Source organism: Antedon bifida, chromosome 8, assembly GCF_963402885.1.
Source record: "Antedon bifida chromosome 8, ecAntBifi1.1, whole genome shotgun sequence".
NCBI classification, from domain to species: domain Eukaryota; kingdom Metazoa; phylum Echinodermata; class Crinoidea; order Comatulida; family Antedonidae; genus Antedon; species Antedon bifida.
The window spans coordinates 405,365-419,826 of record NC_136233.1 but is presented as its reverse complement, the minus strand read 5'-3'; the positions used below and the strand labels follow the sequence as shown (position 1 = coordinate 419,826).

The 14,462-nt window shown below is 32.3% G+C and overlaps 1 protein-coding gene across 4 annotated transcripts in view; it reads right to left on the bottom strand.

Moving 5' to 3' along the window:
* Positions 1-13,960, bottom strand: part of LOC144851124 (protein MTSS 2-like) — a 42,981-nt gene extending 29,021 nt beyond the window's left edge. For all 4 annotated transcript variants that reach the window (XM_078708664.1, XM_078708665.1, XM_078708666.1 and 1 more), the window contains exons 1-3: positions 13,618-13,960; positions 13,105-13,166; positions 12,199-12,272 (exon numbers count right to left, since the gene is read on the bottom strand). In XM_078708664.1, the coding sequence (XP_078564790.1) occupies positions 12,199-12,272; positions 13,105-13,166; positions 13,618-13,689 (208 nt within the window). In that variant the 5' untranslated portion in view covers positions 13,690-13,960. The remainder of the gene's footprint in view (positions 1-12,198; positions 12,273-13,104; positions 13,167-13,617) is intronic.
* Positions 13,961-14,462: the final 502 nt, after the last annotated feature.

The following is a 14,462-nucleotide window of genomic DNA, read 5'->3' as shown; positions in this document are numbered from 1 at the left end:
ACCCTTGACCTGAAGTTTACGTGTAGTGAATTTCATTAATATGTGATAATGAATTATGGAGATATGATTGATAATGTGATTTCACAAAATGGCGTATAAATGACGTCACGGATGAGTGATCACGCTGGAAAGCTTATTAGGATTAAGTTATATCATTTGAAAGATATTCTGAAATTTTGGTAATCATTGACATTAAACTTTTTGAGATAATTGTTACACAAAATAGTGTACAGAAACAATAAAAAGAAAAATAAAGATTTGATACAATAACAATAGGTGATCATTTTATTCTAAATGATCACCTAATAAACAAAAGCTCTGGATTAATGTTTGTAAAAACACAACATCTACTATAACAGCTTGGTTTCTGTTCCCTGTGTGATGTGCAGTAAATCAGTTGAAAATTAAATAACATGGTAATATTTGTCAGCTCAAAATGTCTATCCAATGGTCCTATTGCAGATAAAGCTGCACAGACTAGGCATTCTCACTCCTGAGCGGGGATGATCAAAGTATATTGATCAAAACATTGAGAAACTCAACAGTTCTTTTCAGAACTAAATAAAGTGGTGTACCGCAAACTTTATATCAACATATTGATCTTGTCACAAATTTCAAATTTTGTTGCAAACTTCAAACAATATAAGACTCGCACTTTATAATGGCACAAAAAGAATGTGGTGGTGGTGGTTCCTGACTTGAAGGAGTGGTTCACAGATGCTTATTCTATTTTTATCAAGCTTTACAAACTGCTTCTCTTCTCACATCATGCCAGTATAAACATTACAGTAGCTAAACAAGTTAAACTCTACTGCACTGCAAGATACATCCATGGTCATTGAGACAATAGAACTAATCTATCATTAAATCAATTGTCAACATAACCTTGAAAGCTACTCAAACATTTAATACATATAATTTCTTTTAAGTTATCATCATAAAATAGTGATGTCATCATAATATAGCGATATCAATCTAAATTTGCATACTGATAGTTGATATAATGATACAGTGATACTGATAGTGAAGTATATAAAATAAATTATTATGACGATAATGAAGTATTTCAAATTGAAATACAGGGAAACAGTATGTGAAAGAAAGATGTTTTAGAGTGTGTTGTACCAACGGTAAAATCAGCTCAGAATTGCAAGCCGGAAAAAGATCTTATAACACAGCTTCTTCTCAAGATGGGTAATTTACAGTATCATATCACATTAAATGCTTTAACAGGCGTGAATGAGTCATTTTACAAAAATAGATTTGACATTTGAATGATAGACAACACATTGTATCTTTTAATGTGTACATCTCATGGAGATCAGTCAGCATCACTGTCTACCAGTACCATGTGATTATTGTATAAAATAATACTAAATTATCTATCAATTGAATAAAAGAATCAAACCAAAACTCAAACCTCAACATGGATGAAGTGGCATATACAGTAGAATGAATCTCAAATAATTTTAATATTCCAGGTTCGAATCTCGGAATCTCACAGATTTCCTCATCTTATCGTTTCAGAAGAATTTGATATCTCATCATTCAAGTACTAAAGAAATGTGCAAATTACATCTAACTGACTGTCAAAATGATACTGTATATTTAATTTGTCTTATTTATAAAAAGTATTTTTACAGCAGAAGATGCTTAAAAACATCACAAACAACAATTATTACTTGATTCGGTCAACAAGCAAAACGTTTAAACAATTAAGTAAATTGTACATTTAAACTGAATACAGTTGAATAAATTAAATTATTACACGATACCCAATAATTCATGAAAATTATCATAATCCAATTTCATAAAGCAATTCGGCATTATAGACCGTACGTCGACCTCATTGTATTTTCATAGATCAAGAAGCATAGATAATTAGTCTAAATAATTATCAATATGCACTTCAATTGAACTGTTTAAATTCAATAATTGTAATGCGCATGGTTTGTTGTAATGCTTACGATACATATTGATTGCCAAGCACAAACCAGCTTTCTATCTACTTATGCATAGAATTTGTGTCGTCGTGTGTTTATAATGTATGAACTGAACATTACTGTACAATACCATTGACGTACAGAGAAGCTCTGGTGTTCTATGGTTTCCTAGATCATAGATGATACTGTGTAGGACCATAGAATGTGTCGTGTGTTTAATGTATGAACTGAACATTACTGTACAATACCATTGACTTACAGAGAAGCTCTGGTGTTCTATGGTTTCCTAGATCATAGATGATACTGTGTAGGACCATAGAATGTGTCATGTGTTTAATGTATGAACTGAACATTACTGTACAATACCATTGACGTACAGAGAAGCTCTGGTGTTCTATGGTTTCCTAGATCATAGATGATACTGTGTAGGACCATAGAATGTGTCATGTGTTTAATGTATGAACTGAACATTACTGTACAATACCATTGACGTACAGAGAAGCTCTGGTGTTCTATGGTTTCCTAGATCATAGATGATACTGTGTAGGACCATAGAATGTGTCGTGTGTTTAATGTATGAACTGAACATTACTGTACAATACCATTGACGTACAGAGAAGCTCTGGTGTTCTATGGTTTCCTAGATCATAGATGATACTGTGTAGGACCATAGAATGTGTCGTGTGTTTAATGTATGAACTGAACATTACTGTACAATACCATTGACGTACAGAGAAGCTCTGGTGTTCTATGGTTTCCTAGATCATAGATGATACTGTGTAGGACCATAGAATGTGTCGTGTGTTTAATGTATGAACTGAACATTACTGTACAATACCATTGACGTACAGAGAAGCTCTGGTGTTCTATGGTTTCCTAGATCATAGATGATACTGTGTAGGACCATAGAATGTGTCGTGTGTTTAATGTATGAACTGAACATTACTGTACAATACCATTGACGTACAGAGAAGCTCTGGTGTTCTATGGTTTCCTAGATCATAGATGATACTGTGTAGGACCATAGAATGTGTCGTGTGTTTAATGTATGAACTGAACATTACTGTACAATACCATTGACGTACAGAGAAGCTCTGGTGTTCTATGGTTTCCTAGATCATAGATGATACTGTGTAGGACCATAGAATGTGTCGTGTGTTTAATGTATGAACTGAACATTACTGTACAATACCATTGACGTACAGAGAAGCTCTGGTGTTCTATGGTTTCCTAGATCATAGATGATACTGTGTAGGACCATAGAATGTGTCGTGTGTTTAATGTATGAACTGAACATTACTGTACAATACCATTGACGTACAGAGAAGCTCTGGTGTTCTATGGTTTCCTAGATCATAGATGATACTGTGTAGGACCATAGAATGTGTCGTGTGTTTAATGTATGAACTGAACATTACTGTACAATACCATTGACGTACAGAGAAGCTCTGGTGTTCTATGGTTTCCTAGATCATAGATGATACTGTGTAGGACCATAGAATGTGTCGTGTGTTTAATGTATGAACTGAACATTACTGTACAATACCATTGACGTACAGAGAAGCTCTGGTGTTCTATGGTTTCCTAGATCATAGATGATACTGTGTAGGACCATAGAATGTGTCGTGTGTTTAATGTATGAACTGAACATTACTGTACAATACCATTGACGTACATAGAAGCTCTTATTTTCTATGGTTTCCTAGATCATAGATGATACTGTGTAGGACCATAGAATGTGTCGTGTGTTTAATGTATGAACTGAACATTACTGTACAATACCATTGACGTACAGAGAAGCTCTGGTGTTCTATGGTTTCCTAGATCATAGATGATACTGTGTAGGACCATAGAATGTGTCGTGTGTTTAATGTATGAACTGAACATTACTGTACAATACCATTGACGTACAGAGAAGCTCTGGTGTTCTATGGTTTCCTAGATCATAGATGATACTGTGTAGGACCATAGAATGTGTCGTGTGTTTAATGTATGAACTGAACATTACTGTACAATACCATTGACGTACAGAGAAGCTCTGGTGTTCTATGGTTTCCTAGATCATAGATGATACTGTGTAGGACCATAGAATGTGTCGTGTGTTTAATGTATGAACTGAACATTACTGTACAATACCATTGACGTACATAGAAGCTCTTATTTTCTATGGTTTCCTAGATCATAGATGATACTGTGTAGGACCATAGAATGTGTCGTGTGTTTAATGTATGAACTGAACATTACTGTACAATACCATTGACGTACAGAGAAGCTCTGGTGTTCTATGGTTTCCTAGATCATAGATGATACTGTGTAGGACCATAGAATGTGTCGTGTGTTTAATGTATGAACTGAACATTACTGTACAATACCATTGACGTACTGTACATAGAAGCTCTGGTGTTCTATGGTTTCCTAGATCATAGATGATACTGTGTAGGACCATAGAATGTGTCGTGTGTTTAATGTATGAACTGAACATTACTGTACAATACCATATACTATGGCATGTACAGTGGAATCTCTTGTGATACTGTGTGTAAGACCATACTATAGAACTTGTGTTTGTGTGTGTGTGGAAAGTACAATACCATTTACTATGGCATGTACAGCGGAAGCTGTGTTCTATGGTTTCTTTGATACTGTATAAGACCAGAGAATACAGTACAATACTATTGATATTGTGTACTGTAGGACATTTACTCTTCTTCATGATTGTTCTCATACTAGTGCCACTCCCAAAAGCATCATACTGTAAATGTTTAGAAAGTGTATATACAGTAGCATTCTGTACTGTGATAATCAAAGGATTTATCGGATTAGTTTCTCTATCTACTTCTACAATAATAAAACTACATAACAGGTTATTTTTACTAAAAATAAAAAAAAAAAGATTTAGATTCCATATGCTGTATAGACAATATGTTGGAAAATTATTCATAACATTAATGTGAAATGTACTTTTGCGTTCCAGCATGTTGGGTTTCAGAGTTCATGGTTTCCTTTAAAATACTAATACTGTCTGTATTTTGAAAAAACAAAAATAAAAAAAGTAGAAATAAATTTGTTAAGTGATTTCTCTAGACATACCAATTCATGCAAAAATAAAACTGCATTAGATATGAAAATGCCGCAACACCTTTAATATCGTCAATTTATTCAGAGAGTTCGATAAAGATCAATAACTCCTTTAACACTTGATCAAATTCATTGAAATAATTCATCAGCTTGTTAAAATTTGAAAATTTAAAATGAGAACATAAACTACATTTGCAGAGAATGTTAAGAAATTATGCGGAAAGGTAAAACATAGACATCCCAATTGGGAACATGGCAGTTATGGTTCATTTGTATCACATTATGAGGTTGAGAAGACAAAGCTTTAAGGGAGTGTCACAGATAGGCAGAATATTTGATAAGAGGAAATTCTCATCAAATGACACAGGGATTTTCCTAAAGGGTGATAAACATGACCTAAGGGATTTTCCTAGGATAATAAACAAGACCTGGGATTTTCCCATAGGGTGATAAACAAGACCCAGGGAGTTTCCTAGAGGGTAGAGTAATCGGAAACTTGAGACCAAAGATTTTCTTAAAAAGGTAATTACAAGAACTCCTGACCCACGAGTGTTCATTACACGGTATGTACATACGGTCACGTCCCTAGGAATTGATATACTGGCAGTAGACTCTTGATGATATTACTAGGTCAGAAGCCCCAAAGTGACTTTGTCAGTCTGTGCAGAACGAATGTTATATGTTTGGGTTTATAGTTAGAATCTAGACCTCACTTTCCATATAAAAATGAAATTAACAAAAGCATACAATACTGTATATAGACTTCTAATTCATTAGGTTTTGCCAATTTTCTGCCAAGATATTGTCAAGAGATCGATCAATACACTTTTATTGGACAGCTAATTGGACAGCACACAATATCATTATTTCAGCAAAACAAATTTACTAAACCCCTCCTACATTTTGCAGTTTGATAGTCATTTCCTGACCTACAAACTTATCTTTTTGTCAGCAAATTGGGATGTTATTGTTTGGAATACAACAAGGTTTGTTTTTATAAGACTGGAACAGCCAGCACCAAACTGTGTGTTGAACTATTCAACTTAGTTTGTCTTTTGAGTAGTCTTTCTTCCAGGAAACTTAGCAATGAAAGTGATCAAACTTAATACCACCATGGACCCAATGAAAGTGATCAAACCTTATACCACCATGGACCCAGTGGCGTAATGACTATGAGCACTCACTGGCTACAGTAAACTCAGGGCCCAAGAGAACTACAGTAGCCTACCCTGGTTGGAGGGCCTCTTACGAATGCTAAACCACCAGGGGAATTTTTCCCCTTGTGTGGCGCCAGAACCAGATGAGTCTATATAAGCGGGATGGTATCAGCAGGGTGGTGCAGAAACAAATGAAAGGGTAAATAGAGCCTCCAGATTCACCCTAGTAACTAACTACTAGTACTAAGTACTTTGAATCTTAGAATAATAAACTTTATAGTAATTTTATATGTTCAACCTCTGGATAAACTCTGGTACCTAACGCCTCAGGCTACTCTATTGTACACCATTCAAAGTACAATTGTTGTACAATACCTATTTTTGGGCAAATAACAATGTCACCAACCTTAAATCGCTATAATGGGTTCTCCTATTTTGACTATAATAGTACAGCATATTTACTCTCCAATTTAAAAGTGTATACTAATTACAGTACATCCTCTATGATTGCATTGTAAGGCAATTGTTCTCTTTTATTCAGATCACTGATCTGTCCATAGAGGAAAGAAATATTTCTTTGCTAGAGTATGATCTGTCTAAACTTAAAAAATTAAATTGGTTGGAGCAAATGCTTGCAATATGTATGGCATTGTAGGAACAGTATGCTGATGATTTTTTAAGATTAAGATTAAAATATTTTACAAATTAAATATCCTGGTGAAATATAATGTTTATGTATCAATAATAAATCCTGGTCATCAAATACAAATTTGGTGAAATAAATAAAAATAATGTCTTCCTTGAAACATACATTTTAAACTGTAAATTATTACTTGAGTTTATGTTAATAATCTTCTCGTTCATCCCCCAGGTGACAAAAGAGCTTTTAGTAGCAGTGTGTACAAGTAGGTGGATGAACAAAGAGATTTCATGGTTTACATTACAGTCACAATGCTATAAACAGTACAGAGGTAGAGAGAGCTATCTAACATCACAAAGGATAATAAATTACACACTGCAACATAAATTATGTAAATATTATCGGTTTATTGATATTTAAAAATGAAATATTTAAACAAGAAATCTCTTGAAAGAATGTGACTTAATTTTATATTAGTTAGATTATTTTATTTATCTTTTTACAAATGGTCCTCTTACAGTATTATAGATTCAGCTCATGGATATTCTGTAAATTGTAAAACTGTACACACTCTAGGCATTAGTAACACATTTTGATATTGGGTCTACAGTTTACAGTACCATTAGGAATTGATAAAGTTTTATGAAACATAAAATTCTGATATTATTATTTTATTAGTGATAAACATGACAGCTGGCTAAAAATGACATATAATATCAAAGAAGACGTTTATGAGGACGAAATGTACCTGTCATTTGTAAAAGATGCTATAATACATTATCATAGCAAAATGTAATACTGTAGGTACAGTATATGTTGAGCAGTAGTATAGGACATTTCTGGGTACAGTGAATGGCGTTTCCAACGAGGCCATACAAAACATTTAGTACAGTAGTTTCACATTATAACATTTATATTATTGAACATTATAATCATAAAGGTCTTTCTTACATAATCAAACTAGTTTGATAAAAAAAAAGTGTGATGTGCCCAAATCTGGTATGACATCATCGTGTCCATATATGGCCACTTCACATTTTTGTGTCACATAAAGTTTGATAGTGTACTGTAGACCAGGGAGATGTACTGTACCTCCCTGTGTAGACAGAGCTTTACAAATAAAGCATGGTATTGTATCATTAATCAATTATTGGAGTTTTTCAAACTAGATGTTGAACCAACATTATTATGAATCTCCTTGAAAAAAAAATTATAATCTATATTTAAATCTATAAATTTATATAAAAATACAATTCAAAACAAAGATTCACTGTACTATTCGCATCTCCAGAATATAAAAAATAAAAAGGAGCAGTCGCATGTATTGTTGAATTTCAATACATCAAAGTTTAGATTGTTGAAGAGATAGCAAAGAATTAGACAATACAAACGCTTTAAAAAGTACAATATTGTATCAAAAGAAAGAGAACATCACTGGAGTACAACCAGCCTCTCAAAAATTATTCTGAAATAATAGTATAACTTTGTTAAAATTTTAAAAAATATGATCTAAACTTGAATGATTTTGTACAGTAACTGCTTTAATCATATTGTTCTAAAAAGAACAATTTCTACAAACAACAGCAGTTGTTCACATGTATAGTCCTCATAATCCTGATAAATGTACTGGAACCAAATAAGTTTAGTGAAAACACAGATCAGAAATGAGATTCTGTCCAAATTTAACGTGAATATTTTGAAGCCTGACATGAAAGTCTTAAGATGCCTGACGCCAATTTGATTAAGAAATTGTTTTCTAAATTTTATCAACTACAGTACAGTATATATACAAATTATTGCGAATATTATGAATAAATTATTTTATGAAAATTTCTGTCATAAAAAACTCAATAACCTACTGTTTTATTGTGTAATTATGCAAGGGTAGTTAAAGTATACATTTAAATAAAATAATAATTATTAAGAATCCTATTCTTTCATATTTTTAAAATTTTACAGTATCCAGACAAATTATTTAAAATATTAAATGTTTTACTGAAAATGTTTTAAAAATCAAATAGATAACATTACTGTAAAAATACAATATTCCTGGTGTAATTCCATTATTTATACATGGATAGGCTAAATCAGGATGTTATGGCTTATGACATCACAAATTATGAATGGCAATCAATAAACACAACTTCCCAAATCCCACCTGGTGTAAAAAAAATCCGACAGAAGAACATCGATTGGAAATATACTATTCAACTACATACTCTAACTCAAAATGTCAATATTAGGAATGGGTTAGGCTTTGTTTTTAATAATAAAGAGTATAGTAGAGAGATGGGTAATTGGTTCAAAGTTATCACCAAAAGTGACTGCAACTATAACCTTACAGTAAGCTCTGTCTACACTACAGTATCAAACTAGTTTGACACAAAAAGTGTTGTGAGCCCATTGTCCAAAACTGTATGATAGTGATGCTCAAATATGGTAGTGGTATGACATCATCATAAAACTATACTGTATACTGTATGGGCACATCACAGTTTTTTTGTCTCCATACACTGGATACAATTTTGGTAAAAACTATCTTTTATGAAAGAAACCATCAACACATCATCAAAATACAGTATCTTGAGAAATTTTAATTTCCATGTTTTTTTTTTCCAACGAAATAAAGCATCACCAAAAAAAAAAATAACAGTACAGATGTGCAAGGTAAATGCACTTAATGAATATACCAGCATTCGTATTATTTAAGTACAGTGTTTCCGATCTTACCCATAAGCTGTTATTATATATTTATATTCTAACAGCAGGGAATTGGTCTGCAACAGTAATTATTCATAAAACAGAAGGTCACATACAGTGCTGCTACTACTACTTTAATATTTTCTGAAGCAATCAAACTTAATCACCACGCAAAGTCTTCTCTGCATTATACTGTAAGGCTACAGAAATGGTAAAATATATTATTGATACATTACAGTATATATTGTACTGTACTGTCTACTGTATACAATACTGCACAGTACTGTACAGTTACTATAAAGTTACTGTTTAAATACTGTACTGTAAACAGAGACATACAGTAGATTCTTTAATTGCCTTTTTCCATGCCAAAAAACAATTAATCGTTCATTAATTTATTTGTAAATTCAATGCTCAAATATTAACTTTATCCAAAATAGCTACTGTGGGGACAAACTGGTAAATAAAGGATTTTTCTATTATTTTTTTTTTTTTATCGCAATTTGTTGTTTTTCATGAATTATGTAGGCTTACAAGTTTACAGACGTCTGTGGTTTACTACAGTATATTAATTATGTAAGACTGTAAACTTGATAGCATGTGGTATAATTAAGTCCATACTTAAAGGCCAGACATTGAAAACTAAGCAAAAACCTGAAACAATTTAAAAACAGCTGGATAATAAAATACACTAATTTTCATGACATAAAGTAGAACTGCCTAGTATTGTAAAATAGGAAACCTCAAAATAATTTACACATAAAAAAATGCTGTCTAACAATAACATTTTATACACATTAGTATACTTTATTGCATGTTAAAATCAACTGCTGGATACGGTACAGATACTGTAATTATATTGTTGCTTCACTGTTTATTTCTTATTCATAATTCCTTGTGAATACCTCTTCTATGAAAACTAAAATGACACTGAAAAGTAGTTGTATCATTAAAAGTAACAAGTTTTATTTTTTTTAAACTCAAGGCAATTATGCAAGTCTGAAACAAATTTTAAAACATACAGTATATTCTACACTGGTGAGTAGTATACTGTTATGTTTTCTGACAGTATTCATCTGAATGCAGAAAAATAATTATACAAATAATACACTAGTAAAGCTTTATTTGCTACTGTATGAAAGACAGATTCATTAAGATATTCTCCCAAGGGAATTGAATCTCTGTACAAAACAGATCTTCAATTTGCTGTGAAATTTGTATGCATAATTTACCAAAGGAAAATGGAGTTTATATTTAATACTCTGTCTTTCAAGTCTAGTATGCCAATACAATACAGTAGTTAGTACATATAACATTATTATACAGTATTGTTTGAATAAACTACAGTATCATTCTATGTGTGTGAGTATGGTCTACATACAGTAAATATAGTTTTTATTTGTACAGTATTTGTAGCTGACAAAATGATGTTCATAAATTTAATGCAATGAATTTCAATGCGGAACAGATGCTCAGTATTGAATGTTGATGGCGGAAATTTAAATATTATCAAGGTAATATTTAAGAAGTGGAAACTAACGATCAGTTGAAATTTGCAATAAAAGTCATCTCTATCCATTAAAAATCACTTTGTTGCTATGATATTAATGGAATTCATTTCCCCCAGGTTTCTATCGACGTTTTACAAAATGAACTAAATAAAGAAAACGAAATGCTGTTTTATTTTAAATTTGACAAGGTTTAATAATATTTTGTAATAAAGATCTTCCTGTTAGTAACTGCAAGATTGACATCAAGTCAATTATTAGTAGAGAAAAATCTGTCAACTGTATAAACACAGAGTCAACACACCGATACAGGAGACACTGGGTTCTCACTTCGAGAAATTCTGGTAAATCTAAATGTGTTTTTAAATGGTAACAAACAGAATTTGGGACCTTTTGGATCTCAAGAAAAGTCTGGTTTTGGGAAACGTTATGGTTTTCAGAGTGGCATTTGGAAAGTCAATTGTACAAGGATTATTTGGTTAACCACCAGCACACAGTTTTACTACCTGTACAAGTGCAAATCCTAAACAAAACATGCAAGATTTTGTAATGTTTCGGATTTAAATGCATTATTTCACACTTTTCAGCAAAACTATCAATATCTAGAAATCATAGACACACAAGAATTTGGTGGAAAAGTTTGAGCATGAATGATAAAGTATTGTATTCACTTCCTGCAGAGTTTAATGAAGTGTGAATGTACCATTGTGATGTACTGTATAACTAGAAGCAACAAAGGCTTTCACAGGTTGAATTTAGCAGGTCATAATAACAAGCATTATCAACTGATTGTTATACTATACCAGTTATACCATGGACTGAGCTATGGTCTACTATAGGTCCATGGTTATACTATACCAGTTATACCATGGACTGAGCTATGGTTATACTATAGGTCCATGGTTATACTATTATTAAAATACATTTTACTGTGTTTAACAATCCTTGGGAGGATCATGATATAGGCAAAATCATGGGGAAGATTATATTCCTTACAAGTACACCATCTTTTCTCTACCCCAAGCACCCTTTTGGAGTATGTTTAATGTCATCTCTACTATAAAGTTTGTCAACACATAAATAATTTGACCAACTTTTTTTAACTAATATATTTCAGTATATAATCAGGGGGTTTAGAATTTCTTGTAAGCCTGTAAATTATAACAACATACCTCTAGAGTTAGTTGCAGAATCTGCAATCTTCTGGAATGATTCAAGCCAAGCTGACATGGCTATAATTGTCGCTCTACAAAAAATAAACAAAACAGTTTAACATCAAACCTAAAACGAATATCAATTTTGCTACCTACACTTATTTTTTTAAAGTTTTTTCAATCTCAGGATATATCAAAAAAACTTTTTTTATTGTTTTGAGGTTTCGTGTGATGCTCTAAACCATTGGGCTATGAAACTCTGTCAGTAAAACAATTTACAGTAAGTTGTAATGGTCAAGGTGGATTAAGAATGAAACCAACGACATACAACCATTTCTATTTTATCTCAAAAATCAAAGGTGATCAACTAATTAGGTTACTGTAAAAACCTTTGTATGCCAAGTTTGATCAATAGTGTTAAACTTGTTCCAGTTGAGATACTGTGAGTGCTTGAGTTGAGAACAGAAAGTTTGTGTCAAAATCCATTGACCTTCACTTAGGTCAAGTCTAATGGTCATCCTACCTTTTGTTGTCAAGTTAAAATTCTGATTACAAGAAGAATGTAAATAATTTGACTATTGTTCAGAAGATTTGTAAAAAAATTGCTCATAAATAGTTTCCAATGACAAGATATTAACTACAGTAGGCCTACTATCCGACTGTATGTACTTTGCCAATGGAAAGTTAACCATTAATTACAGTAGTTAGTGCCATGTAATTGAATGTGTAAAAAAAAGTACAGACTCAGCAATTCTCTTTTTTTTTCCCATTAAATATTATAGTTGTTTGACTGCGCCATAGTTTGTGAAGTGAGTGCCATCGTTCCAAAGGTGAAGCCCCTCAAATAAATAAACATGGATTGGGTGTAATAAAAAGAAAACATATGTATTTTTTTTATTACAAATTATATTATAAATGTCTTACTTATATTGTGTGTGTAACTTAGCAGTTTTGCTGATAAAATCCTCCCATAATGGTGTACCATTCTATAGAAGAAAAAAGTAGGTTAAAAATGTTATCAACAGCGTGTGTACAGTACACAGTAGGCACTTAATATTTTGGTTTTTTCCTCTGTGCATGAAATACAAATTAAAAAAGTTATACAATAATCTTAATTTATTATAAATCATGTCCAATAATTTCAGACACTGGTGGTTAGCAACTAGTAGTAAAAAGCAGACGTCATACACGTTGCGATTGTTTCTCATCTACTACTGGTAGGGTAGGCCTATTATTTAGGCTAGGCATTATAGCGGCCTGTAGCCCTAACTAAAAATAGGCATATATGCCTAGGCCAAGCTCTGGTAGGCCCATTGACATTCATTCATTGATATTTTTTATTTTATTTATTTTTCATATTTGGCAGCCACATACCAATATGAATGTACACAATAATTTAATAAATTAATTATATTTAATAAGTTGAAACTACAATACCTTCATATCATTTATAATGGCTTGAAATAGGCCACCTAAAGCACTGCAATCTCTTTCAATTGTAGCCTCCATTGTTTTATAATTATCAGTAGGCCTAGAGTTTATAAACACAGGTTAGACTGCCTCCAGCAGCCGAGCGTGCGAAGAGTCTCCGCTGCTGCGGCAGGCCGAAATGAAAACACAAAGTTATCTCGTATTAAAACCGTTCCAAAACAAAGTATAAAACGGCGTTCATAACCCTATAATATATCCAAAATTAAAGTCATCGTAAATATATAATCCACAAAAACAAACAATGTAGTACTAGTAATGTCCAAAATGATATAATTCACACCTTCCACCACACCAGCTCTACAACAACATTAGTCGTCTGCTAGCTTCGCGCGGACACACAAAAAAAGTGTTCACATTATATTTTACAATTTCAGCCTTTGTATTTAGCACCCTGCAGAAAATAGTCACGTGGGAAAATACTCAGTTTTCATTGGAGAGAACCAAATTTCCAGACAGTTAGTGAACCTTATCACTGAACTTAAGTACTGTATACATTTCGTTTTGTTTTATTATTATTCTTGAATAATAGATAATTCCGAATCTAGATAACCTGATTTAGATACTGTAATGAATTTGAAAAATGCTTTTTGTAACTTCGCTATACAAAACAAGTTCTAAGACTTTTTGTTATTATATTATGGTAACTTGACTTTTGTATTTTTGTATTCCTCAAAAGAAAGCACAGCAAAATACTGAGAAAATCTTTAATTAAAAATTGAGGGCGCCAAACATAAAATTTACGAGATCGAAAGGCACAGAAGAAAAAATATATGGTGTGCTCCCTTGCCTCT